At 37.1% G+C, this 22,704-nt stretch overlaps 3 protein-coding genes across 6 annotated transcripts; all 3 read right to left on the minus strand.

Moving 5' to 3' along the window:
• Positions 1-1,739: 1,739 nt before the first annotated feature.
• LOC135639964 (glycerol-3-phosphate dehydrogenase [NAD(+)], chloroplastic-like) lies at positions 1,740-6,379 on the minus strand. 2 transcript variants are annotated; one of them, XM_065154006.1, is made up of 9 exons: positions 5,939-6,379; positions 5,684-5,820; positions 4,525-4,630; positions 4,172-4,373; positions 3,867-3,954; positions 3,114-3,261; positions 2,811-2,960; positions 2,561-2,724; positions 1,740-2,039 (listed from the first exon to the last, which is right to left on the minus strand). In XM_065154006.1, exons 1-9 carry the CDS (start codon positions 6,287-6,289, stop codon positions 1,991-1,993), a joined length of 1,395 nt encoding a protein of 464 aa, XP_065010078.1. In that variant the 5' UTR covers positions 6,290-6,379; the 3' UTR covers positions 1,740-1,990. The 2 variants fall into 2 exon arrangements, with proteins under 2 accessions (XP_065010078.1, XP_065010084.1); XM_065154012.1 differs by having other exon boundaries at positions 2,575-2,724; positions 5,939-6,376.
• Positions 6,380-7,172: 793 nt separating this feature from the next.
• LOC135639972 (protein FATTY ACID EXPORT 3, chloroplastic-like) lies at positions 7,173-11,394 on the minus strand. 2 transcript variants are annotated; one of them, XM_065154033.1, is made up of 7 exons: positions 11,085-11,394; positions 9,995-10,376; positions 9,662-9,829; positions 8,672-8,718; positions 8,511-8,548; positions 7,562-7,663; positions 7,173-7,422 (listed from the first exon to the last, which is right to left on the minus strand). In XM_065154033.1, the coding sequence occupies exons 1-6, from the start codon at positions 11,304-11,306 to the stop codon at positions 7,576-7,578; spliced, it is 945 nt and encodes a 314-aa protein (XP_065010105.1). In that variant the 5' UTR covers positions 11,307-11,394; the 3' UTR covers positions 7,173-7,422; positions 7,562-7,575. The 2 variants fall into 2 exon arrangements, with proteins under 2 accessions (XP_065010105.1, XP_065010095.1); XM_065154023.1 differs by having other exon boundaries at positions 9,995-10,379; positions 11,085-11,393.
• A 398-nt stretch (positions 11,395-11,792) lies between these two features.
• Positions 11,793-22,658, minus strand: LOC103980459 (methionine--tRNA ligase, cytoplasmic). 2 transcript variants are annotated; one of them, XM_009396891.3, is made up of 11 exons: positions 22,497-22,658; positions 20,862-20,966; positions 20,600-20,770; positions 18,914-18,979; positions 17,606-17,671; positions 17,074-17,249; positions 16,914-17,004; positions 16,750-16,818; positions 14,283-14,374; positions 12,695-12,758; positions 11,793-12,112 (listed from the first exon to the last, which is right to left on the minus strand). In XM_009396891.3, exons 1-11 carry the CDS (start codon positions 22,587-22,589, stop codon positions 12,008-12,010), a joined length of 1,098 nt encoding a protein of 365 aa, XP_009395166.2. In that variant the 5' UTR covers positions 22,590-22,658; the 3' UTR covers positions 11,793-12,007. The 2 variants fall into 2 exon arrangements, with proteins under 2 accessions (XP_009395166.2, XP_009395165.2); XM_009396890.3 differs by having other exon boundaries at positions 17,074-17,252.
• Positions 22,659-22,704: the final 46 nt, after the last annotated feature.

Genomic DNA, 22,704 nt, shown 5'->3' on the forward strand with positions numbered 1-22,704 from the left:
ATTTAATCATATTATACTAATCTAATAGTTGATGGACCAAAAACTTGTCTCACGAGGCAACGTTGATTATTAATATGTCATGTGATAAAACTATAAAGAAATACTATAATTTATATTTTTTAAAATTTTGTATCAAAACTTTTGGACTAATCAAACCCTATTTAATTGGTAGAACCAAAATTAAGCTACCCAAATTGGACCCATAGATTTGGACTCATCGAATTATGTTTGTCAAATTTAAAATGGATCAAAATTTGACTTTCAAAGATGAGAGAGCCCCCTTCGAAGGTAGGCAGTGACTCCACCTCCTCTAACTTTCAGTACCAACATCTCTCTCCGTAGATGTCGACCGTCATCGATCGCCATGACAATGGCTTGCCAAGCTGCGATCTGAGAACGGTGATGCCGATTGAGGAAATGGAGATGGAGCTGCCCCTATTCTCCATGACAGGTTTTTGGGACCTTGACATGCTGCTGGGAGGTCCATGATGGATTGTAGGTACCATTTTGACATGCTAGTTTAAGGTTGTTTTATGGATACAATGTGAATACAGAAACGAGGTACTGTTACTGAGTCTAGGCAATTGTGTGTGTGTGAGAGAGAGAGAGAGAGAGAGAGAGAAAACAAATATCCATGCCATCAACAAGCCTCTTAAGCAGTCTTGGATTACATGTGTGACAACCATTGCAGCAATAATAGACAGACGATTATAAATGTACCATCTGTAGAACACGCAAACTAATCTTCATGCAGTGATTTGTGTGTGTACATGTGGAGGAAAAGGAAGGGGATCAATATCTCAGCCTGAATTAATTCTGAAGAAAAGAAGAACAAAATATTTGTTTGTATGTGGGAGTTGTGTATTAGCCTAGAAATCAAAACCGTACATCGAGGGAGAATCTTTCGTTGATGATGTGACCCTCGCATCTGAAGTATCAAACTTCCTGCCCATCGACCTAAATGGGCCCACTACATCATACGGTCTGATTCCTAGCACCACAAGTACAGCATACCAACTGACTGTGAAGAGCCACATCACACTCAGCATACCAACCGAGCATGGTCTCTGCACCACAAGAGCAGGGACCATACTCCCCAATCCCTCTCTCATCACACACTATAAAAGTTATCTCACATGATAATTCTGATCTTAAGCTTTCCAACTAATCTAGCTTGAACTCAAGAACACCCACACTGACTCGAGTGTTGGATCTGAGATGACTTCCTACACTTCACTAACAGCTTGAAGATAAAAGAAGATACCAGAGACTTCCTCACCACTGAGCTCGACCTTTCATTCGATTGTGAATGACATATATAGTAAGTAGAATCCTTGCCACTGAGGTCACTACTCATGAAAGTTCTATTCCACTTGAAAATTGATGGCACCAATTCATATAATTTTACATACTATCTTTTAGAAATAACTAAATTATATGACTGAGGAAAACAAAAGGGGACTCACTCTCCTACGATTAAATTCAAATTCTAATGCAACTTTAAATAGATAAGTCAAAGATCATACCTACTGGATTGTTGCTACCCGAGTAGGTTTCTTCATGTACCAAGCTTCCATCCTCTAGTAAAATGCCTGGTTTGCATGTGCCGCCTATGTGCCACCTGTCATATATGCAAAAGAAAGTATAATTACAATAGAAAAACATACCTTACATTTGTTGCCGAGTACACAAAATTTTGTCTTCGGAGACTGAATATTTGCCTTTAATTCACATACATATCAGTTATAAGCAGTCAATTTTCTGAAATTAAGGTGCAAAAGATTCCAAAATGAAATAATCTCTCCCACAAAAAATGTCTTCAGGTAGAGAGTCCCGCATTCCTAATAGTATTAATGACCCTCTTGGAACATGATAAGATGTACATCAAAGATTTAATTGGACATGGTCAAGGATGGCTTCTATCTCCAACAGAGCATGACAAACTGCAGATGTCCAGTTTTACCATCAACAAGGCTATCTTATCAGTTCTTTAAGCTCTCTGTGAATTCAACTTCACAAGCTTCTCAAACTTCTTCAACCTGCAATAGAATTAACAAAATGAAATCAGCAATAAGGCCGAGAAGAATATCTTGACCTTTCTCAGTTAACTAAAAGCTTAACCAAACATAAAGTCACCAATTTCAATACGTTGCATTTGCAAACAACATTTCACAAACCTAAAATGTAAAAGGACTTTCAACTTCAAATCTCAACAGATCTAAAGTTTTCCTACTAAAGCATTGTAAATTTGAGAAATGTGTCTACAAACTAAGTCACTAATAAAGCAAAATATTTTAATACGTCGTCCTTGTGTTCTCGAAGACTATATCAGCAAACTTCCCAAAAATCATGTGAGAATTTGGATAATAGGCTTCTATTGCTTCTGTTTTTCCAAGATTCCAATCATTTCATTTTCCAAAACTCAACTCTAGTACCAACTTCTCATGTATGTGCAAGTATCATATAAATGATTTGAAGGTCAGAGTCAGTGCAATATCCGTATTTCTTCAAAGATGCTAGTTCAAATTAGATCAACATCATTGAGAGGCAAAGAACCAACGTCTCGGTTGTAACCTGTGGCAAGCTCATCAACTCAAGAACAGCCTTCTTTGGAGTCAACTCATTGTCAATGATGCGAGCAACTGCAGTTAAAACTGGCATCTTTACATTGTACTTCTGGGCCAATGCAATAACAGCCCCTGCTGTAGATACACCTTCAGCAACCTAGAGAAGAAATTGCTTCATCAAGTTGATACTCTCTGGGTTTTGCTTCAATATCATTGTTAAGAATTGAATGACCTAATGGAAACCTGATTCATTGTACTCAATATGTCATCAAGCTTCTCTCCTGATCCAAGACGTAACCCAACTGTTCGATTTCTCGAAAGATTGACAAAACATGTAAGCATAATGTCACCAGTCCCTGATAATCCAGTAAGTGTTGTTGGCTTTGCTCCCATCTTCAAAAGAATACAAAAAAATTGTCACCTTTCAAATATAAAATTCTAGCAGCGATCAGAACAAAGAGAATAGGTGAGAATGTTACTGCAGTATACAAAAAGAATTACTGCAAGTTCAAATAATGACAAGACATGTTAATGTATCATATGTACCTTTGTTGCCAACCATCGGATCTCAGAACAACCCTGTGCCACAAGAGCTGACATACAATTATTTCCAAGATTCATTCCCTCTACAATGCCTGCTGCTATGGCAAGTACATTTTTCAGTGCACCTGCAATTTCCACTCCTGTAATATCACTGAAGTATCACAAGTCATAAATTGAAGATTTACAAAACAAACTACAATGAATTATATGAAGAACCTAGTAATAGAATCTTCTTTCATATACACTAACTGAATAAGAGAACTATACAAACAGACATTATAATGAAGAAACAGCAGTGCAATCTTGATGCATGTACCTCTCCTTTTAACCAAAAACCAAAAGTCTTGCTCATTCAGAGGAAGTTATGGTTGAAACTATTCACCAAGACGATGGTATACCAAAATTGTAAATTGATTCTTTACATTCAATCAAGAAAGTTAATCATTTTTATTAATTAGAATTCTATAATACAGAATACCAATATTTAACTGAATTTCATATCACCAGAGCATAAATGAAAAATACTGGAGTTTCTGATCACTTTCTTTTGCTTTAAAAAAAACTTATTTTACTGTATTTGAATTGTCTTTAAGTATTAGATTTTTTTATTCATGCTTGTCTCAAAGTTTGTTGTATAAGTTTCCAAAGATGGTAAATCAAATAACAGGCATAAAATGTACAAATACTCTACTGGCATCAATTCAGAGAAGCATCACAGTCATTACACGATATTGGAAACTAAGAATGCTTATTCACCTTGAGGAGCTAATCCTAAGATTTGGAGAGGCTAATAACTGTTGAGCTGCACTTGCTAACTTTTCGTCTTTTGATGCAACCACCATTGCTGCACCACAAAAGAAAGGACATCAGAAGACTCTTAGCTTCTGGAATGAAAAATAAATGCACAATGCATACATGAAATGGCAGGATTGCAGACTCATGTTTTACTGAAACATAATATATCATCATCTAAGAAGCACGGCATTTAATTGTCAATCAAATGGACTAGGAAAAAATATCATACCAGAGAATAAGCATAATGTTTATTTCACAGGCAATACCTGTTGGCATTTTCCTCATCAACTCTACTGCAAAGGAAGGCCCCGATAGCACTATAAAAGGTTGACGAGGATTTCCTAGTGCACGTGGAATGATTTGAGACATTGTCCTTAAAGTATTTAGTTCCAACCCTTTGCTAAGAGATATAAATGGCAAGTTCGGGTCAACATGTTGTGAAATGCCTCGAAGAAAGGATGAACTGAACTGCAAAAGATGGACTGGGTTACAAGTGTCAGAATTAGTAAGATCTTTGATTTAAAGTCCATTTTCATAGGCCAAATATATTATTCATGCAACATAGAAAATACTGATAATGAGACAAGTCCAGAAATTAGTCCTAAAGATATCAAGGTACCTGCACAGGAACAGCATGAAAGCAATAATCAGCTCCTAATAAAGCATCCTTGGCACTGGTCGTTGCAACAATATTTTCTGGCAATTTATGTTCTGGAAAATACTTGCTGTAGCAAGAGAGACAAAGGAAAAAAACATAGAACTATTATGAGTAGTTGCAACAATATTTTCTGGCAATTTATGTTCTGGAAAATACTTTCTGTAGCAAGAGAGACAAAGGAAAAAAAAAATAGAACTATTATGAGTAGAAGTACTTCTCTTCAGACAACAGTACACAGAACAAATCTATCAAAGCAGATGAAGGACACACTGTGACAAAAAGGCTCACCCTCTCAAAATCAAACTAACTATACATGAAATTTTTCAACAGTTGACCAAAGTAAAAGCTTTTCTCAGGGTATTAAAAGCAGCCCAATATATGGCTTCCCAGAGATCTTCAACCAAATTTTCCTTTGTTATAAGAAGGCCAGAACACCTATAGGCTCATGATATAGTAGTTTGGGCTAGAGTCATTTTCAAAATAAGCTATATCAAGCTATTAGGCATGTCAAATTACCTTAATATTCTACCCTATGAATTAATAAAACAGACATTACTATTAATTCTCGAGATTTAACCTTTACCTCCAGAACACACTAGAATTAAGATTTTAAGGAAAAAATCATTGTTGTCTACAAGAAAATTTTAAAGCCAGGAAGAATAAACCCTGTGTTTCGGTTAGGCTGTATATTGTGAACGGATGAAGTTTTGCCTTTTCACACTAATTGCTCACTTTTACACTCATGCTTCTCCTTGCTCTTTTATGAGAACTACATTTGATAGTTTGCTACAACAGTTAAGTGTGACTTGAATAACATGAAGGATAGTGTTATGATCATGTCAGAGAACTTATGAGTTATGACAAGAGAAACTAAAAAAGCAACAAATCAAGTACAAACATTGGTAAGAAAACATGGCACTAAGCATCAAAATTCTTCCAAATTAGTAATCATCACTTCACCAACATGTATGAAAAAGGGGTAGTGTAGCTGCACTGTCTTCTTTCTCTCAACAATAAACATGGTGTTCCAATTTAAATGATCAATTTATGCAGGGTAATGTTACAAAGAATTCTCAGAAATTTTCACACAATGCACGGATGGTTTATCAAGAACTCTTACCAATTAAAGTGTGTCTCATTGATAGCTCGACAAACATCACCATCCCTAAGGAGCATTGCGACTTCCATTTCAGCCTTCCTGCTCGCAACATGTGCTGCCATTGCTGTCCCAAAAGATCCCCCACCAAGAACCACAACCTAATCCCATCAAATTGCCATCCAAAAACAAAAAAATAAAAATAAAAATAAAAATAAAAAAAACTTTAGTTGATTTTCACGACTAAAGATCAAACATATTGATCCAAACCCTAAATACCTTCTTGGTCCCCTCGAGGACGTCGCTCTTGGCTTTCGACCGCCACGACCGGGACCACCGGACCAGCTTCTCCCACGCGATCCTGACCGCCCTCCGGCGGTCTCTTCCACCCTCTTTACCATCTTGTCTGGAACTCAAGCTACGGCTAGGGCTTTCTTCATCGGGCTCCAGGTCTAGGGTTCCTGCGGCGCAGGGGCAAGGGGGAGAGAGGGAGGGAGATGCGACGGGAAGCAGCGAGGGCTTGCGGTGGACCCGCAGCTTCCTCTCAGGCGGGGAAATGGATCGGCGAGGACCGGGAGAAGGTAGGATGAAGGAGAGAAGAGAGGGCTCAGCGATGAGGGCAGCGGCCATTGATGGATGATCGCTCCTCTGCTGCGGGGCGACGATGGAGTTTTATCCGTTGCCGCGCGCGACGGCCTCGATGTCTCTCCATTCTTCTTATATAGCGCATGAGGCAGTAAACAAGGCGGCTCTGCGGGCCGTGTAGGTGGATCCTTTTGTTTTTTCTTTTTTTTAACGGGCTCCCAGATAAAAATGTCCACTTTGTTTTTACAGGTTTACCCTATATTCCTGTTTTAGCGAAGAAGAGTTACCTTTGCAACACTTGGGTGCTGATAAGGATCAGTCATGCCGCAATCTCGTACACGTGCAAAAAAATTATTTATCTTTTTTTTTTTTTCACAGGTTTAGCCTATATTCTTGTTTTACCAACGAAGAATACCTTTGCAATACTTTGCTACTGATAAAGATCAGTCATCCCGTAATCTCGTGCGCATGCAAAAAATTATCATCGCCACTCCGCCAAAATATAAACTCAGAACAAATACATGTTTGAACAAAACATTTTATTGTTAGTACATAAAGATAAAACATATATATATAAACTCGAAACGATTGGTATAAAAATGAACAAACCTGATAAGGCAGTAGGGGCCAAACAATCTACCGAACATCAAAATTCTTTCAGCACTCAATCAGCAGAATCTTGGAGAAAGCTAAAAAGAAGGTAAATTTTGGATTGGTGACAATGGTTACTGCCAAATTAGATTGCAGGAAATATTTACCCTTATCCTGATAACCGTAGAGGCAAATCAAATTGGAAAGCTCATTTGGACATGACCTAATTAATCTGAAATCATAATAGTTGACATGCTTCACATGATGGTAGCTACTACCACTGCAGAATAGTTTATACCTAACAAAGCCAAGTCAAGACAGCTTTAACAGATAGTAGTAACCAATAATTCAAAGATGAGCTTTAGTTGCATGCCAAGTAAAGGACAAAAAATGGCCAACACAAATTACATCCTCTGGAAGCCAAAATTTGAACATTTTCATACGTCTGCAAATTCTAAAATCACCATAATCCAGCTACTCGCCTGGCGTTACAGAAACTTTGAAAAGATTTAAGGCAAGGTTAAGAGACAGCGCGGAAAGCAGTCACTTCCCTTCAGAGTTGCCTTCACCAACCCATTCATCATATTCTGCGAACTAGAAGATCTTAGATTGTGATCTTGAAAGCCATAGATTATATGAATGTGTCAAAAAGAATATCACACACTAGTATTATAGTGAAAACCTTGTGCTAACTAAATGTTCCTAAGGTGGGAAGATCCAACTGACCTCCGTCACGCCCATTAACTCTCTGAGCTCTGTTCCACATTTGAGCCCTTGTTGTAATGATCGATTATGATTCTATAAGCATAGAAACCTGCCATCATGCCGCTATTCACCAAAACAAGATGGTTATTTCCTGAGGTAAGATACTAAAGCTGATTCTATGATAGAATAAAAGATTATCTGACAGGGGTTAAAAGCACTAATGTTATGAGAAGCATATTGAAGACACAACAGCAAATTCTGCAAGTATCAAAATTGATAAAAGCCAGTCCATTTGTCCCTTCAGCATGACCTAACTAATAAAAGAACAGAGGCATTGGCCTGAGTAGCTTAATATTATGAAGAGGTTACAAAAATTTTCTTGCTCGAAAGAAAAAGCCTTTCCAGACAAGATAAGAAAAAAAGTTACTCAATATTTTGAAAAAGTGAGTGGTGACTCACATACCAACTGAAAGCTCAATCAACACCTGACATGGAACTAATCAAGATAAACCTAAAATCCTCAATAAATTAACAAAAAATTCACACACAAATCACTTGGATCACTAGTTTCCCCACAAATGATGTGGGTTCTGAAGGGGCCAACTGCCACTATTCATGATGTTGGTTTCTGCCAGATCTAAGATTCACCAGGATAGACAGTCCGTTATAATCCACACACCATAAATGATCAGGTCTGAACACAATAAAAGTCATTTTGATCGGTTGACAGATTCATTGTGACTAAGGTGATAATTACTATATGAGTTTCAAAATATGACCATGTGATCAAATTATCTTGTTTACAATAACAGAGATATGCAGCAAGCATACAAAAAAAAGGATCCACTTAAGATAGTTTGGAGTGTTAAAAGCATCCAACGGTTTTAACCTTTTTTAACTCAGGTAATTTTTCCAATCTTAGAAGAACACAACATATGACAAATGATATAGACAAGTTTTGCATACTAACCTGATAAGGAGCAGTAAAAGATTTGGAAATGATCCCCTCTGCATGGTAAAAATTAAATCATTAATACTACCAAAATTTTGAATCAATATCAGAAGAATATAAAATCAAAGTTAATGATGTTAGAACATCTTTCATTTGTGCATGACTAAAGGAACTTTTACCTGTGAACACAACAGCCACTGCCTGCAGAAGATAATAGCAGAAATTGCTGCATTACCAGAATCACTGTAAGCAGATGTGATTACAGAGAAACAGTATTGCAAAGAATAGTACATGGCAGATAACCAAGGACCAAAAAGAGATTTCAATAAACAAGTGACAGGAATGATTATTCATCTTGTTAGCAGCATATTTCCCTGATGCAAACGTCAGCATCTGAGCAACATCTATTGGAACTCTTTTGGACCTAGATCCCACCAAAGATCTGATAGCAACACCTTGATGCAACAATCCATAAACAGATCTGCAACTTGGAAACCCAAATTGAAGAGCATCTTAGCATCACAATGTTTTAATTGCTTCACGATGGCATATTGATGTGACATGTCTTTAGCATTATGAATCTCCATGTCTACACGAGATGGTCCAATTCAGATGAAGTCTATTAATCCCAAGTAACAGGCCATGGTTAGCCTACCTCCTGAGTCCTAATTCCATCATTTGCATCCAGCTTCTAAGATGCATATTACTTTTCTGCACCAATGACAAGGCATTGACTTGCTTATGATTAACAAACAAGGAGTCATAACTTGTAACCTACCTAGCCAAACAGCAAAATATTCACACCTTGTGTGTTGCAATCGAAGCACTAAGCACCAGTAATAGTAACTAGTTTTATGAGAAAGATTTTAATGCAAAAAAGAAAAGTCCATAAGATTCAAGGAATCAAGTGTACCAAAGATATTCTCTAGCTCAGTCTCTAGAACTTGAAGCTCTAGGACAATAATGATATTAACCAATGGTCCCTTTGGCCAAATCGGTGTTTAAAACTCAACACCGCATTAGAAGAATTTGTGATGCACTTTCTCATCAACATTTATGACCAAGATTATTAATTTCAAGTAGCAGAGAGGAGAAGGAGAAGAGGAGACAGGGAAGAAGAGGATAAGGCAGCAAATAATGGGAATAATACTTTGACGGAATAGACTAACCAGTTTGCCCTATCAAAAGAAGTGGGGTTGTTTTCCCATTCTTCCATGACCTCAAGCTTGACACACTCAAAGCCAAAATTGCGGTGCCAAGAACAACACCAAAACGAATGGCAGGAATACTTCCAGTCAGCATGAAATACATGAATCCTCCAATGACAAGAAAGGAACCTACACCAAAAAGAAAAAAAAAAGAAATATCCTAGTAAAGATGGCCATGTAAAAATGTAAATCGTCGATGATGGTATAATCAATTATGACAACAGAATACAAGAAGAAAAGCCATAAAATAAACTTGCATGGAAATCCAATAAGAAGACATGTCTTCATGCATACCATAGGGAATTCCAAAGTAAAAATCTCTGATGGAGGATATGTTTTTTAACTCATCCACTGATGCATAAGTTTCCAAAATTTCCTTAACTGAATCAGGAGAATTCTTTGCTGCTGCAGCAAGATACTTGTTCCCTTCTTGTGAGATCTCTTTGGCTATTATACTCAAATCCTGTTGTGCTTTATCAGCTTGAATCTTGAGCTTCTCAGATGTATCCATTAGTATTTCCATCGCTTTCTTTGAGTATACCCCATATGCTTCTTCTGATACAGCTTTGACTTTCAGGGCTTCAGTCTTGAAGTGTTCAAGTGCCTCCTTCCATTGGTCTTGTGCTGCCCGAGCGTTTAATTCAGCATCACTTTCCTCCTCTTTAATGTCTAAATGCTTCTACATTAGAATTATCACAGACATTAAAACCTATGCATCAGATAAGAAACCTCAGCGACATATGACTACAAAGTTAAATTATACAAATCGGAAGTGTCATTTCAAATGATGAGATAACAGCCCCTCACCGGAATTTTTTTCTAAATGAATAAACTTACTTCATTTATTTTCAGTAAAATCTTACAAATCAAGTCTTTTATGAAGGAATTGCCAGAAAATTTAACAATTTTAAACATATAACTTTTTCTCCTCTTTGTGGTTCCTAAATCCATTTAATCCACGGTCCGATATACTTTTGCCTCTTAAATCCTTAATGCACTCTGTCAACGTGTAATTACCAGACCAACAAATCTTAATGCAATCCTAAAAGGAAAACGAGATAGCACCAGCAACAAAAATTCGATCTTTTTGAAATACTAGCCACAGGGAGACAATGACAGACTTATTGCACTAACCGACTAAAAACCGAACACAAGAAGGGTACATGAAACACCAGACAGACAAAACTTAATTCGCCCCTAAAAGGAAAACGAGACAGAACCGGCACCAAAAACTTGATTCTTTTGCAACATTAGCCACAGGGAGACCACGCAATCCTCATTGCTCTGCCCGACTAAGAACCAAACAAAAACGCGATCCAAAGAACATAAATCGATGGACAATAGGGCCGGAATGGGTGCGCTTGAAACAACAAAGGTGGCTCACCGGTTCATCGTCAGAAGCCGCAAGAGGAATAATCTTCGTCGGCCTCCGATCCACGAGCACGAGACGAGTTCCCAACCCCCTCCTCGAGAGCGGGGAATTGGACGAATCCAGTCGACGGGGGACGGCGCCCAATGGGAAGGAGAAGGAGGCCACCGCTCGGGTGGCATAAAGATTAGGGTTCGGATTACGGAGGGGAACGAAGCCAAGGAGAGAGGTAGCCATTGGAAAGTCCGAAGTCCGAAAAGAGGGAGGAGTGCGAAGCAAAGAAAAGAAGAAAAAGGAGCTGGCGAAGGGACCCAACCAAGAGCGATTGGGGTTTTCTTCTTCTTCATGCGAAGGTTTAAGGGGGCGTTCGGTACACGTCAGTTTAGGCTCTGGAGTAATTCCTACCTCCAGTTTTACCAGCACTGTGAAAGGGCGCAACGGTGGAGCAAACGGTGGGTCCCAACGGGCTGCGTTTACGTATTTCGCCGATACGCGTTCATGGCACCCACGCTTGGAGCCGAGAGTCGGTTGCATTTCGCCTTTGGTGTCAATGAGACACCGGCTGCTGGGTCCCATGTAGACCCCAGGCTGAAGCTCTGCCTGAGGGTGCGAAAAGCTTCCTTTGAGGTGAATCACACGTGTTCGTTTTGATGTCTTCCTTGTAATCCCACATGAGACACTTCGGATTCGAATCCCAACGAATGACGTTTTAGCCGAAACTCATATCGAACGTGTATAGCTATGAACTCAACCAAACTGTGCATAGCCAACCGAGATCACCCACCGACAAGGAACATTTCGTCCAGAAAGCAATGATTTCTGAAAGAAATCAGAATCGCACACAAGTCCATCAGAACAATACCTCTGAAAACATCACAGTATCTGTAAGCTTGGAAAACCGATGATTGAAAGATTGGCACAGCAAACGTATTGCTTGCTCACTTCACGCTTGCCTTGATGATGGAAGAGGTGCATGGACCTGCGGATGTCATGAATGGTACTCCTTTGTATGTGGCCACACCCTTGTCGTCGGTGTAGAGATGCTGCATCCAAAATAGTTGCAAGCGACAAACGAGACTTAGTTGGATCACCAACAATAAAAATTGCAATACATGGTAGATAGCCAAACATAATTTTCAGAAAGAAATCTAATGAATCAATTAAGAGAGAGAGAGAGAGAGAGAGAGAGAGAGAGAGAGTCCTCTGAAACACTAATTCTTGAGATTTCTTTTTATGTAATTAGACAACTCATCACCAAGGTTACATTATCAAAACTCTAGAGCCTCCTCTATATTCCAGCTTGCTTCTAATAATTTCTTCTTTGTTATATATTAGAAAAGGCTGTAGCATAATCTTCATCTCTTTAGGTCATAATCATGAGAAGTTTTAGATAGTTGTAAAAAATATGGTCAGCAATTTATCTTTAGATCATATACAATAGTGACCTCTAGGACTTTTACACAACCTCTATGTTTACTGTCGCAAGTAAACATTCCATTAGCATAGACATAATTATATACATAAAGAATCAAAATAGGTTCCAGACAATAGAAGACATGAAATAGCAACTTATCAGAGTTTTTAAAAAATAAATAAACAGAATCAAGGCGCATAGGGATGCATACCGGTGTGATTTTTTCTAACTGCTTTTTCTTTGGATTTAGCACATCTTCTGGCTTCCCGTCATACCTAGACAGCAAAGGAACAGAAATGAGTTCACCAAGACACGAATTAAATAATCAGGTTTCAAAAGAGATAATATCAAGTACACTAGCAGCTGAGTGACACAATAAAATATACACACTTAAATTTTCTATACCATTAAGATTTATATCAAAGGGAGAGACTCAAACCTTATCAGGAGACTTACATAAAATGGAAAGAAATCCACATTTCAACAAGAAAAGATGGGTTGATGTGGAATTTCTATTTATGGATAAGAGAAAGGCCAAACAATACAGGAGTTTTCAGAAAAGGTTGCTCCATGCCTAATCACCTGTGGATGCATTTAATGTATTGTATGGCTGTCGCTCTTGCACTTGCGTTATTTTGTTTCCTATTGATCTTAAAGCACATGGAAGAATGGCAGTGGAGGAAAAGTCCAAAAAAGAAGCCTCTTTTCTGTTCAAAGAAGTGTATATAGACATATATTGACACAAACAATTTGCACAGATATGTTTCACTATGCAATTGGCACGCTTTTTCCTATGCAATTTTCTACACTAGATCATTGACTAACTTTCTCCTATGCAATTTTATTCAAGCACATCATACTAGTACGGAGACATATCAGAATCATGTGAATGATGCATCTCAAATAAGTAGTCAAATCTTAAATGAGAATTTTCAGAACAAACAGGAGAACAGCAGTTTACATATGAATATAATTTATTCCTGTGCACAGACAAAGTGGTCTGTCACAGTGGTTTGATGATGTCTGAACTAATGTATTAGCTAGCATGCTCTTTTATCAATTTTTTGTTGTTCTCATTCATGTAATTTTGTATCTCTTGATAATCTTATATCCAAATATTACAGGTTTTGCTTGGATATTCAAGTATGGCAGTGTCAGCACAGCCCTAGGATTACTAATTGTCCTCTAGTTGTTTCTTAATATGATCTCTACTTACAGTGATTTGCATAACTTGCATTCATTAATAAAAAGCCAATAATTGTTTGTGATCTAACATAGAGAATGTCTCAGACCCATTGACACCCCCCATATGAAGCACAAAGATATTATCATACAGTGAAAATACTGTCATTTCGCATCAAGTTTTGGATATAGTAATTTGTTTGGCAATAATCTGCAATGCCACAGAAAAACCCAGTTTTACCAACGTATAAGCAACAAGCCAACGACAATAATAAGACATGACATAATATCTATAGCACCAGAAAAAAAAAAATTGCATAATGGGGAAAGTTATACTAAGCATAGCAGCTATTAAATGGGTCTTAAAAAACACAGGGTATTACACTAGTCAATGTCAGCAACTCATTGTCTTCAGAAAGCAATCATCAGATCACACCAAAACCAAGTTAATTTTTAGCTTACAGAATTACGCTGGACTGTTAAAACTTAAAACGAGAAAATGTGCTACGAAAAACAGATAAACTAGTATAAGTTCCCTTGTTGGATAAATGTGTTTGTTCCTTGACAAAATTGAAGCATAACAATATCTTAGAGCTTTATTATAAAAAAGAAAGTACCCTGAAAATGAAATCTTCTCTCCAAGTGAAGCTCCTTCTGGAGGAATCAAAGGCTCCACAACTGTATGATCTTGATTAGAAGCACATAAGACCTGATTATAAGAGAACAGAAGACTGTGACTTACAAATACAGTATTTTTTGGAAGGTTAAAACAACAAATTATAAGGGATAAATGCAAGACTAATTCATGGTTGTGAATTCAGTCTCACTTTTTCTATTTTCCTCAAAATGTTTCAAAAGCAAAACACAAGACGAGTCACCAAAATAGTTATCTTTTTTTTTTTGGTAATGGTTGACGGCAATCACCAAAGGAATTGGTGCTAAAAGTTTCTTTGTAAGGGAAAAAAATTAATCCATGAGAAATCTATTACTGTATCTAATTTATAGGTTAATTTTTTTATTGACTTCTTTCCATTTTTTATTAATGAAATTTTTAGATTTTACTCTGTTGCAAAACAAAATTGTCAAGATGCAGTCCATCCAGTGCAGGAAGCAATCTGTTTACAACTGCAACCATGGACCTCTTCACGATCATGCTCACCCTTAAAACAAAGGGCTTCCCCACCAGAGTTCCACTGGGGGGGCTCCTGTCACCATCATGCTGTGATTAGCTTCTTCGGCATAAAAAAAAACAAGGAGGGTGTTTTAGAGTTAAGGTTTAAATATGGCTTTAGGTATTTCTTTAATAGAGAAACCAAACTAGGCCTTGGGTTCACAAAACAAAGTGTGAAAACTCATTTGGTTGAGACCCAAACAAGGTCCAAAGCTCTAAAATACTTGGCTTTAGGGACTAAGACTCTTTATTGAGAATGGATAACACAAGATGAACAGTAATTTAAAGACAGGAGGGAGTTCGCTTTCTTTGTGCAACTCACTTATGCTTTAATGTTAGTTTCAAATTTTGGTTCTTTCCAAGCTTGACCTTTTATCCTTTTCTAGCATCAAATGAGGGAAGAGGTTAAGTCAAAAATGCTCATAGAAAAACAAACACCAATCACAGGTAACAACATCAACACCAACTACAAACTCCTATTGTATAAACATCCATTGCCGCTTCTCCCATCTTAATGCATAATAACAATTTGTCCAGTGTACAGTTTTAATTTTCAACCTCTTGTCATCAAGAAGTGCATATCTAACATCTAAATTGCAATAGTTTCGTGATTGAGGTTTCAGTCAGCAGGATAGAATTTGATATGATTATTTGTTGGAATCTGCATTTAATTGAAGGTCCTTGGAATGAACATGCCAACTGACTTAATTGGTAATAAATAAAGTAAAAAGCATGTCATCCTTGAATACTTTTAGCAGCAAAGTGGACTTTTTCTATAATAGTTTGCTATTCAATTTTCTAACTGATGATAACCATACACTGCCTCTTCCCCACTCTTTTCTTTTATTGCTGTCCCTCAATCCTACCCTTCTTTTACCACATGTAAAGGACAAGGATGCCCTACTTATCAAAGACAATAAATGTCAGCAACTTATTTTATTCTTTACAAAGTTTTTCTAGCCCCATATCTAGTAAAGACTACAGCTTTGATTATTAGTCGGATATATCATAGTATAAATCCAGAGATATGAAAGATTGTCCTCTAATCTTAGAAAATTAAATCCTCGACAAACTACAGCAATGATCACCAGAATGTGCACTGTACTAGGCTCATAGTGAATCATGAGCCACAGCCAAAGGCAGCAGTTGAAGAACTCTGATGTTAGCACTAAACCACAAACGAGTTCATTGTTGATGCTAAAATAGGGAACAAATGCAATTATATGCCTCAACATCTGATGGATGAATGGAATTATGCAACCTTAGATAGCTCGAAAAAATAGCTTTATTTCTATATAGAAGTCAATGGAATAATCTCAGGCCCAATAGGACTCCGGTCAGCAATATAAATGGCAGTCCATTGATCATTATTAAACCTTGTGTAGCAACTCATGGGGGTGCACTCAGCTGATCTTGATGAAACAACAGGGGAGAGACAGTATTTGGAGATATAGGCTTAACATGGATAGCAGAAGGGTGAACTCAAATTTCCAAAATGAAAAATTGATGTCCTGAGTTGGGATGGAAAAGGAAGGACTTAGAATCATGCAGATCATGTGAGCGGCAGATACTGAAGCAGTTATTGATGATCTAAATCGACATCATCATGTTTATCAACAGACTGACATATATGTAATTCGATGGGTCAATTATAGACTGAAATTAGTATTTTGCTTCTAGTAAAATTTTCACAATGCTAGAAAACTAACATCTAGGTATCGCTGCTAAGCACTCAGAGATGAGTTAACAGGAAGAAACAGATAATAAATGGATTACAAGAAATGGTATGAACAACAATATGAATGCTGAAACACTGAACCAAAACAGTCCAGGTTAAACTTCACAAGGTGGATAGCTCAAATGATTATCACAATTACCAACAATATAGAGGAATAAAAAGAAATGAAATATACCAATCCAGATGACGTAACGTCACGCAGCTTTCCAGGCTTCACATTTGTTATTAGTACCACCCGACGATTCTGAATTAATAATTCAAAAGTATAAGTACAATTTAATCATAGTCGACATTTGGAGTGTATATCTTCAACTTTTCTTGTCTGTGAGATTAACTTACTACAAGATCTTCTGGGCTGTAAAACTTTGCAAGACCACTAACCACCTGACGCAAGCTACCATCTCCCAAATCAATCTCCTCAACCAACAAACTGTGGAAAGATCATACTTTATCGAGTTCTCATCTGGAGGAACTAAATTATGTAAAAGCACAAAATTACCTGTCAGCCGATGGGTGCCTCCATGCCTTACATATAACACCAATTTGTATGTTGAGGACACTTATACTGCACTGTGCATCCTTCTCACATGACTCCTTCTCGAGTGCTTTCTTTTTCTTCTCATTTGTCACACTATCTTTATCCAAAGCCTCAGGAGCTTTGCTATCACCAGAAACCTTCTTCATAATTTCCATCAGGCCCAACAAAACAATTACCAAAACCATATTCAAAGATTAGATCAAAAAATGACAATACGAATAGAAAAATCACATTAACCAATTAAACTCATATTATTTTCATATTAAAACATGCTTTGCGTTTCTTCTAAGGATCAGTGCCTTAATCAGAAAGATTATCCAAGAGAATCAACATGCAATAAAAATAGAGGAATAACACTACAAAAGCAAAAGATAACTTGGGATATTATATAAATAAAGAGAGAATATATTGTTACTTAGCTACCAAGAAGAATCTAAGACATAGACAGCAAGCAGCACTGAGAAGACTATCATTAAATTCAAAGTTTACTCACAAGAGGTTGAAAATCAGGCTTGCTGACCACAATTTTTTCAAATACTCCTCCAAAGTCTTCCTTGTTCTGAATCCAATAGTGAGAGAATTGCCATTAAAATCAATGAGAGAATTGCCATTAAAATCAGCATAACAGCATAGTTGACAACTAACTTGGCAGTAAAGATAGTTTTATTACTCTTTAGCAAATAAAAGAGTGATTGAGCCAGCATCCAAAAGAATCAACTAAAAGTAAGTCTTAGTTTATCACGAATGACTACAAGCAGTGCTTTCCACGAGGTGAAGCTGTGCTTCTAACTCAAGAAAACTGAAATCCATGCATTAATAAATCTTAAGAACATAATTATTGGTTACGGTTCAACATGACACTCAAGTAATCCTAATAAAATTGTTCTCTCATGTCATGGTTTACCTAGGATTACTTGTGTCTGAGTATATATATGTAGATCAACCTAATTAAAAGGCCATCTAACATATTTTATATAAATTTGGCTATTCTAGAAACTATTTCAAAAATATGAACATCTTCTCTTCTCTTTCTCTTATCCACCCCTTCTAATTTCCACTTTTCTCCTAAATAATTAAATTTTAATAGGAGAGAATCTAAAATTTCAATGTGGTACATTATTAAGGAATATGCATCACATAAAAAGTTTATTTTAAGGTCGTGGAAATCACTTAAGTGGGCACGGCCACAAATATGGGTAATCGTGGAACTCTATAGTGCACTTATGTGCCATGCGATATAAGAAGCAATTAAACCCATGGTTAATATCAAGATATGGAATCACTTACAGCTGCACAACCAACCACCCAACTAAGTTTAATGCAACCACTTGCATAAATGTGAGAACATATGGAACCACATGTTCTGCAAAACCAACTATAACATATGATACAGCACAACCTATACAAGCATTTAAAAACCATGTTGAATACAGACACAAATAAGGTCACATGAACAATATTTCAGAACATAGTACATACAAAGTTTTGTTTTATGTGGTTATAATATGTTATAATTCTACATGGAATAGTGCACCCTAGATGGTAAGCGTCCAGTGGCCATTGCAAACATTTTATTACCATATTTTCTGTAGGGATTACATTTGATAAATGAAACACAAAAATAACTCTTCTCTTCCCAAAAACGAAGCATTCATCTCCACACAAATGATCAAATGCTTGGTATTTAGTTATCTAGTAATCATTTATTTCAGTACGTCCTCAAGAGGACATATCAGTTTATAATGTTGAAAACCCATGGAAATCATGAAAAGTTCTAATTATAACAAGAACTGTTAACTACCTGGATATAGTCCATCCACCTCACTACATTTGGGAACTTTTGCACGGCCATGCCAACAAGATGACTCTGGCATAAAGTAACCACAGAAGCATTAAAATAATGCATGGTTGACAATAACATAGTTTGTGATAAATTAAATGATACAGCAGAAACTTTAATCGCATAGCCTTTAAGAACCTAAATATAGCCAACAAATCTCAAGCTTAATCAAGTAATCAGATCTCAAACATACTTAGGAAAAAAGGGCTCCATATGAAAGTGAAAGTCGGTTTGATAACATTTATTATTATTAAGGAATGCTATGACTTAAGAGATATTATGTTACATAGAACTCAATTACAAGAAAAAATCCATGGACATTATGGCTTGTTGTTATTGATTTTGTTGTAAGCCAATAAAGATGATAGTTTGAATATCTTTGTTTCTATCCAAATTATGCTGCCCAAAAACTGCATATACAAGGTGTATGCATTGAATTGGGCTACGGGCTGCCAGATGATGGTATGGAAAAATGAGAAGGGGCTCAGAAAGGGCTTTGGGTTGTCATGTTCATAAGCTCAAAAACATTAAGAGAGTGACCTATTATCTGTATCCTGATCAAATTTGGCATGTATCAAAAAGTATAGAACCAAAACCCAAGAATTTCGGTTGATAAGACAAAAACAACCTGTTTTATCTCCCAGAGAAAAACACTAATCTGTAATTTAACCATCAATCAAAGTAATACATACTAGACACTAGATAGTACCCATACAACATTCTGTGCTTCATCCTATCTAGATAAAAGAAGTCATATCTTTGACTTCGTATCCTTGTATTCACTCACCGGCGATTTAATCACTCCTTTTCCATCTGCCCATGGGACACTCTCCTTGCCACGCACTTTCCCTCTGTAATTTCTTCCAGTGTAACATATTGTGATCAGGAAGTATGTTTACTTGCAGCATACTTTCAGAAGTCAACAGTAAATAGAATTATTTTTTATTGTTTTCAAAATATATTAAGCAGTTCCAGAAGGCTCCTATAGAAATTGACCATAAATTCTCTTACAAATTTGGTTAATTAATTTCCCTCATTATTTAGTTTTCAATAGCATGCATTTGTATCTAACTGCTATTAACAAAGAAATATATGAAGCACCATAGCTTACATTCACAAGTACATGCATCAACCTAGGAATAAGTGCACATTTGTTTATGGTCGTATAGAAGCAATCAAGCAACTGTCACAAACATTGTCAAAAGCAAGGTTCGCAATACCGTACCGTACTGGTATTTCGACCTGGGTTCGGTACCGGTACGGTACGGTGTACCGAGCGGTACACCCAGGTGTATCGAGCACTGTAGCACTGCTACAGTGTGAACCGGTACAGGGCGGTCCGTGTACCGCTGGCCTGTCGGACCAGTACATACCGCCCGTATCGGGCGGTACGATTCGGTATGACAGACACTGGTCAAAAGTACATAACTAAAGTATCAAACTAGAGTTGCTACTTAAAATCCTAATATTCCAACTTAGGCTGCCACTGCCCAGTCATGGCTATTAGCAATATTCAGTTTGTCAAAAATATATCACAATGCTTCATTTAACAAGTAAAACAATGACTGGATGAAAGGATATCATTGACATGATGTATACTTCAACAAATTAGTAGACAAATTTTAAAAAATTCAACATAATGTGTACCACAAAAGAATGGACTGCTGAAAACACAACAATGTCAGCTACTGATGGTTCAAGTCCATTGCCCAATAGAATAGCCTTCTGTTTCAAATCCTCATTCAGGCAATCAAGTGATGCAAGGCATGCATCTGCTTCGCTGGGAAAGCTACTTGCAAATGCTACCCACTTCATTATCTAAGACCAGACATTTGAAATGTTATGATAAGAATCGTACAGATGAAAAACACATACTTCTATAAAACAATTGCAGAAAACCTATCCTTACCTGATCTTCATTTGATAGAGAATCTTTACTCTCTGATAACTGCAATATGTTTGAAAACAGACTCGCAATATCAGACCCTCCAATGCTTTCACTTGATAACTTATTCTGTAAAACCAAATTAGATCAGTTGCCATTTGTCAAATCTCCATGTCTACCATAAAATCACTTCTCAGCAGATGACAGAGAGTCAGAGACTAGCGTACATATGATGAGTTTTAAATTAACTAATGAGATAAATCTGTCACAAAGAATGTATGTTCTCCACGAAAAAAACAGCTACTGGTATACACCTCCCACTTTTAGCTTTAGTCTAGATATGCATGAGATGTAACACCACTCGCATAAAATACAAAAATTTTCACAGACATATCAAAAAAAACTCTTTCAGATAATATCAAAGCATGTAGCACAATATCTTTATACAGAACACGAGCACTGAGACAACTTCAATTGATAAAGAAAATTTTAGACATCTGTAATCGATTGCCACCATAGTGCCTTTAATTATCATCATGGCTGAAAACCAACAGTATATTAATATTGGTGTTACAGATTAACAGATGTGAGACTTTTGACAGAAAGGGTCAAAAGCCTGGAACACATTACTGAGTATGTAGCAAAATTGCTTGTGCTGATTCTCCAAACTTCTACCATGAATGAAATAATAGACAACTGTAAAGACTCGTGATGTGATGGAAACTGCTTCAAAGAGGCACCAAGAGATGGAAAATATCCAAAAACTCAAGTTTTCCAAACAAGTAAAGAAACGCTTCATACATGTATGTAGCTTTAACCATGCACTGGATGTTAATAAAATTAAGAAGTGGGGAAGCATAGTTTGGCAAAACAGTCACCGTGGACCGAAATGGTTTAAGAGTAAACTGTAATTGCTACCAAAGTTTCAAGAATTTACAAGACACACCAAAAGTTTCATGCAAAGTTCGGTGCTACAATGTTCCCAGCAAATGGTAAAGTCTAACACTCCAAGTTGCCAAAATATACAAATATAAACAGAAAAACACACATGAGAAGAACATTTTCTTCTTTCTTATTCTCTTTTCTGGCATCAGAACCAAAAGATGAACAAAATAGATGCTTGAGAGCATAACTCGGTGTTGTTTTTAGGTAAACAATCCAATAGGAAATCAGAATTAAAAATAAAGAATATCATCACAGGATGATATGAATTGCAGATTTGATAACAGCCTAAACTTGCCACTAAATCTAAGCATAAATGAAAATGTGTGTGCCACTCCTACACATTTAACTGGATTATAAAATAATTGAAGAATTCTCGTATAGTTAGTGACATGAGGGCAAAGGTGCAGTAGTTCGATAATTGGGAAAAAGTTAAAATCACTTAGGAACCAAGTTTTCGTGGTATGGGACGAGAAGAAGATAAGGCACACAGTAACAAACGCAAGGTATACCCCCACCTAGAAGCCCGGATATATGCATCGTTTATTCAAGAAAGAACCAAAAAGAATGCCATTACACGAAAATTGCGACGCTTAGAACTTCCAGAACAACAAGGATTCGTACCAGAGGAAAGAATTCTTTCATTTAAAGAAGAACGAATGAAGGGACATAAACCCTAAAGATGATACTTTAATGGGTTGCAAAGAGAAGGCTTACCGGATCGAGCGAGAGGCGCTTGAATACAGCACAGGCGATAGCTTTGTTGCGGCCTTCGTCGCCCGAAACCTTCGACTCCACTGCTGCCGCCATCTCCCGGGCTCCTCTGGGACGCCGCTTCGGGTTCTGGTTCACCTGTGAAGAAAGCCCCTTGGGTCCGCATGTGTGACGGCTTAGGTATTACGACGTTCGAACCGGCGAGGTAAAC

Source organism: Musa acuminata, chromosome BXJ1-4, assembly GCF_036884655.1.
Source record: "Musa acuminata AAA Group cultivar baxijiao chromosome BXJ1-4, Cavendish_Baxijiao_AAA, whole genome shotgun sequence".
Lineage (NCBI taxonomy): Eukaryota > Viridiplantae > Streptophyta > Magnoliopsida > Zingiberales > Musaceae > Musa > Musa acuminata.

Coding starts and splice junctions, on each gene's coding strand:
- LOC135639964 (XM_065154006.1), bottom strand. CDS start 6,289: ATGGCCGCTGCCCTCATCGCTGAGCCCTCTCTTCTCTCCTTCATCCTA. Junction 3,262..3,866: donor CTTAGGATTAGCTCCTCAAG/GTGAATAAGCAT, acceptor GTGATACTTCAG/TGATATTACAGGAGTGGAAA. Junction 2,040..2,560: donor CCACAGGTTACAACCGAGAC/GTTGGTTCTTTG, acceptor ATTCTATTGCAG/GTTGAAGAAGTTTGAGAAGC.
- LOC135639972 (XM_065154023.1), bottom strand. CDS start 11,306: ATGGCTACCTCTCTCCTTGGCTTCGTTCCCCTCCGTAATCCGAACCCT. Junction 10,380..11,084: donor CGGCTTCTGACGATGAACCG/GTGAGCCACCTT, acceptor ATTCTAATGTAG/AAGCATTTAGACATTAAAGA. Junction 8,719..9,661: donor TCTTTTGATAGGGCAAACTG/GTTAGTCTATTC, acceptor CTGGTAATGCAG/CAATTTCTGCTATTATCTTC.
- LOC103980459 (XM_009396890.3), bottom strand. CDS start 22,589: ATGGCGGCAGCAGTGGAGTCGAAGGTTTCGGGCGACGAAGGCCGCAAC. Junction 14,375..16,749: donor ACGTTACGTCATCTGGATTG/GTATATTTCATT, acceptor TCTTATAATCAG/GTCTTATGTGCTTCTAATCA. Junction 12,113..12,694: donor AGTTAGAAAAAATCACACCG/GTATGCATCCCT, acceptor TTTTGGATGCAG/CATCTCTACACCGACGACAA.